Here is a 3,828-nt window from a genome sequence, read left to right as displayed (position 1 = left end):
TGTTGATAGAGATATAGAGACTAATATATATTATATAATAGCAATTAGAGTAACTTTTTGGTTGTTGACAAACATAGCATCTTTAATTAACTCTCAAGCAACTCATAATTAAGTTAGGCTTTCCTTTCAATGAGAGCTTTATAAATCAAAACTTTGGGACATTTAAATTATCACATTGTTTGATGGAATATTATTGACTCAATTATTTATCTTTTCTGATGCTACTTGTTTTCAGGTTTCATAATTCGCACCTTAATTTTTTTTTCTTTTTTTTAAAGACGAGATTGAAATGTGTTGTTGACAATATATTAGAGTATTAGTTACACGCATTATATCAAAATTCAATGTAATACATAGTAATCTCAATATCACAGGGCTATAAATTTATTTTAAGTTAAAAAACTAAATTATAGATTTTTTTTAATTGGGAGATTGAATCTTTGGCTTCGAGATTGATAGTACATACTTCATCGACATGAGTTAGGTTTATTTTGTCAAATCTAGTTTTTTTATATATATATATAATTAATTAAAAATGTCTCTATTAAACTAAAGCCAAATTGCTAACCGAGTATAGAGCGGCTGAAAAAAAAATGTTAATGAAAACAATTATTTCATGTAGTTTTCCTGCCACATATATAAGGACAAAATTTAAAATTTTAAATTACGATATAAATCTGAAATAATTGAATACTAGATTAGTTTTGAAACTTATTTGAACTTTTGAAGATTTTTTAAAAATATTATCTAAAACTAGGATAGGATATGTATTGACTTAAGCATAACTATTATATTCTTGTTTAAAGAAAGTAATAATACATGGAATGGAATAAATTGTACATGTATTCTTAAAAGTTAAAACATTTGAATTCTCATATTCAATTAATAAACTAGAAAAAAAAAACTAGAGGGATATATATATATATATATATATATATATAATTATATATTAAATGTGATCTATTGTGAATTTAAAATATATATATCTATTGTCAACATACATATAATTTAACTGAAGTATGAATTCTAGATTATTCGACCAAAAGGTCAAAGGATTGGATCATCTACCTTGCATATACTTTTAAATTAAAAGAAAATGCTAATTTGTGTAACAATAATTTAATTTTTTTAAAAAAAGGGGTAAGGATTTTATAAATTAAAAAGAAAAAAAAGTTATTAAAAACAGATTAAAATTACATTTGTTATAATGGTTTAACAGCATCTCCGATTTTTTTTTTTTTAATATTTCAAGTTTAGTTTCTAACTATTAATATACTTTGAACTTTTAAAATGTATTTAATGACTTGTATAAGCTTAACTTTTGTGTTGAATAAAGCCTTTAAACTTTTACAAAATATTGATATAATTATTTGAATCTTCAACTTTGTATCTAATAAGTCATTAATTTATATTTAACGGTCAAAATAAGCATAGCTTAACTGACATCAAACATTGATTATCACCCTCGAGATTAGAAGTTGGATACCAAAGTTCGATTTTATTTCAAATTGTTGTTTGCTTGTTGTTTTAAGAGTAGTACTAAGATGAATTTATCTTTATCTATCTCACTTTAGGAATTTTTCTAATACTACGTTTTCTTTATTTACAATATAAATTTATCTTCATAAATATTTGTAGACTCCACATTAATGTCACTGGGTCCCACTCTATTTTTAAAAACGCATTAATGTGACACACGATAAATGAAGGTAGAATAAAAATTTGTTCATACTACTATAGTATAGAAATTTTCTCTCTCACTCTCATCAGACACATAATAAATAAGATGCACTTGTGATGTGCATTTGTCTCTATGCATCATACTCTTATGACCCGAGGAACAAAAATATTTGAAGAATATGGCACGTGGCAAACTTTTGATTGAAAAAATTGATCATGTTAGTATGTTGTTGACCTTGAAGTGGAAAAAGAAATAAAAACATAAGTTTTATTTATGCATAGAGATGAATATTTACAAACCACATGGGTCTCTGAAACTTGAGAAATGATATGTTTGGGGTAGGTAGTAATGTGATAAATTAAATTACAGAGAGAAGAAGTAAAAAGAAAGAGGGTTAAGGTTCTGATAGTAATGAACTTATTGGAGTGAGTTGTTTTAATAAGGTAAAATATGTAATGAATTAAAGAGTGGTTTGGTAGAGCCAATTGGAAAAGGCAAGTAGGGTTTTATCATCAGCTCTGTAATGTTTTTGAGTAAAATGAAGGAAAGTTGGCCATCTAAAATCTGGGAAAATTCTTGGATTTTTGTCATCAACCAAACACCCTGGTGGACTCACTACTTTCTCTTCATTTGGACACAGAAAGAATGCTAATGATTTCCTCACAGCTTCTTCATTCACCACTGCTCTATGCAAGCAACTCTTGTACATCCCGTTTGATAGCGCCTGCATCCATGCAAAATCTTTCAATACTTACTTTCTTTCTTTTTACAAAGGATAACAAAAGAGCTCCACTTACGGTGAAGGTGTCCCCGATGTTGACCACAAATGCCTGTGGGTTTGGAGGAATGGAGTGCCATTGTTGGTCCACGAAAACTTGGAGCCCATGAACAGAATCATGCTGGTGAAGAATGGTCAAGGAAGTTGGATCGCAATGAGGCCCAGTTCCAAGTGTTTGATCTGGATTTTGGCATTTTGGGTAGTAATTTAATCTCATTATGGATTCATTTCCTTCAAAGAAATCTCTGAAATATGCTCTTCCAACTCCCAAACTCATTCCCAAAAGCTCCATTATTGTGAGTGACACTTCGCTCATGGCTTGGCAATATTGTTGATACAACTTCCCAACATTTCTCCAATCCTCTCCCAGAGCATTCACAAAGTAATCTTCAACAACATTACGACTACAATCGGCTGAGTATTTGAAAGACAGGGTTTCCTTCCATGGAAGCTTACAAGAGAATCTCCCAATGAAGCTGTTTGCATATCCACAATGCTCACCTACCTTCCTCTCCGCTCGTTGCTTCTCCTCCACCTTCATCCCAAAGAACAACTCCATGAACTCGTGCGCCTTCGCTATCAGCTCCTCGTCCACCCCGTGGTTAACCACGATAAAGAAACCATGTTTACGACAAACCTGTTGTTTGTTAACAAATAATATAATAATTAACAAACGCATGCATATCTAATTAAGGCTTTAGTAGGTATAGTACTGGTGATTTGATTTTATAAAATGAATACCTGATCGAGGAGAAGACATGTCTCTGAGAGAGCAACTGGGTCGCCAGAGATGGAGGTCATCAAGTCGATAAGAGGCACGTGAAGGTCAGGTAAGTCGAGGGTGGGCTTCTCATGGTCGGGCCAGATGAATTGAGATGGGATTTTGGAGGTATTGTTATGATGATGATGTAAAAGATCAAGAGTGGAGAAAGTTGGCATGGTGTTTGGTTGGGTTTATGTTTGATGAGGGGAAAAATGAATGGGGAAATTAGGATAGGAAACTGGGAGAAGAAGGAGTGGAGAATTTAAAAGAGAAAAAGGAAAAGGGAAAAGCCAAAAGAGGGTTTAAGCATTGGAGAAGTCGAGAAGTGGAATGGAATCTCTCTAATTTTGTGTGCTACAATACATTATGTTCAAGGAAACTGTTGCGTCATTCCTATAAGTATATAACTTTGATGTCTTGTTTGTTGGTTGCATGCAATTAATACAGAACAAAAAATCTTGAGTCTCCCTTGCTACCACTATCCATCTATCTTCGTCATTTCAAACCATTGTCCAATATAATTCTAATATCTTACAAATCATCTTTTTTTAAAAAATATATTTTTTTTTATTTATGTGTAAAAAAAGGAGATGTACATGGTTAAGT

At 31.2% G+C, this 3,828-nt stretch overlaps 1 protein-coding gene across 1 annotated transcript; it reads right to left on the bottom strand.

The window, feature by feature from the left end:
* Window positions 1-1,934: 1,934 nt before the first annotated feature.
* LOC120069604 (gibberellin 20 oxidase 2-like) lies at window positions 1,935-3,446 on the bottom strand. The gene is made up of 3 exons (XM_039021396.1): window positions 3,201-3,446; window positions 2,479-3,096; window positions 1,935-2,405 (listed from the first exon to the last, which is right to left on the bottom strand). The coding sequence occupies exons 1-3, from the start codon at window positions 3,396-3,398 to the stop codon at window positions 2,142-2,144; spliced, it is 1,080 nt and encodes a 359-aa protein (XP_038877324.1). The 5' UTR covers window positions 3,399-3,446; the 3' UTR covers window positions 1,935-2,141.
* Window positions 3,447-3,828: the final 382 nt, after the last annotated feature.

Source organism: Benincasa hispida, unplaced genomic scaffold (genome assembly GCF_009727055.1).
Source record: "Benincasa hispida cultivar B227 unplaced genomic scaffold, ASM972705v1 Contig513, whole genome shotgun sequence".
In the NCBI taxonomy this organism is placed as follows: Eukaryota; Viridiplantae; Streptophyta; class Magnoliopsida; order Cucurbitales; family Cucurbitaceae; genus Benincasa; species Benincasa hispida.
Note: the sequence above shows the minus strand (reverse complement) of the source record. Positions and strands in the feature narration are given on the sequence as shown.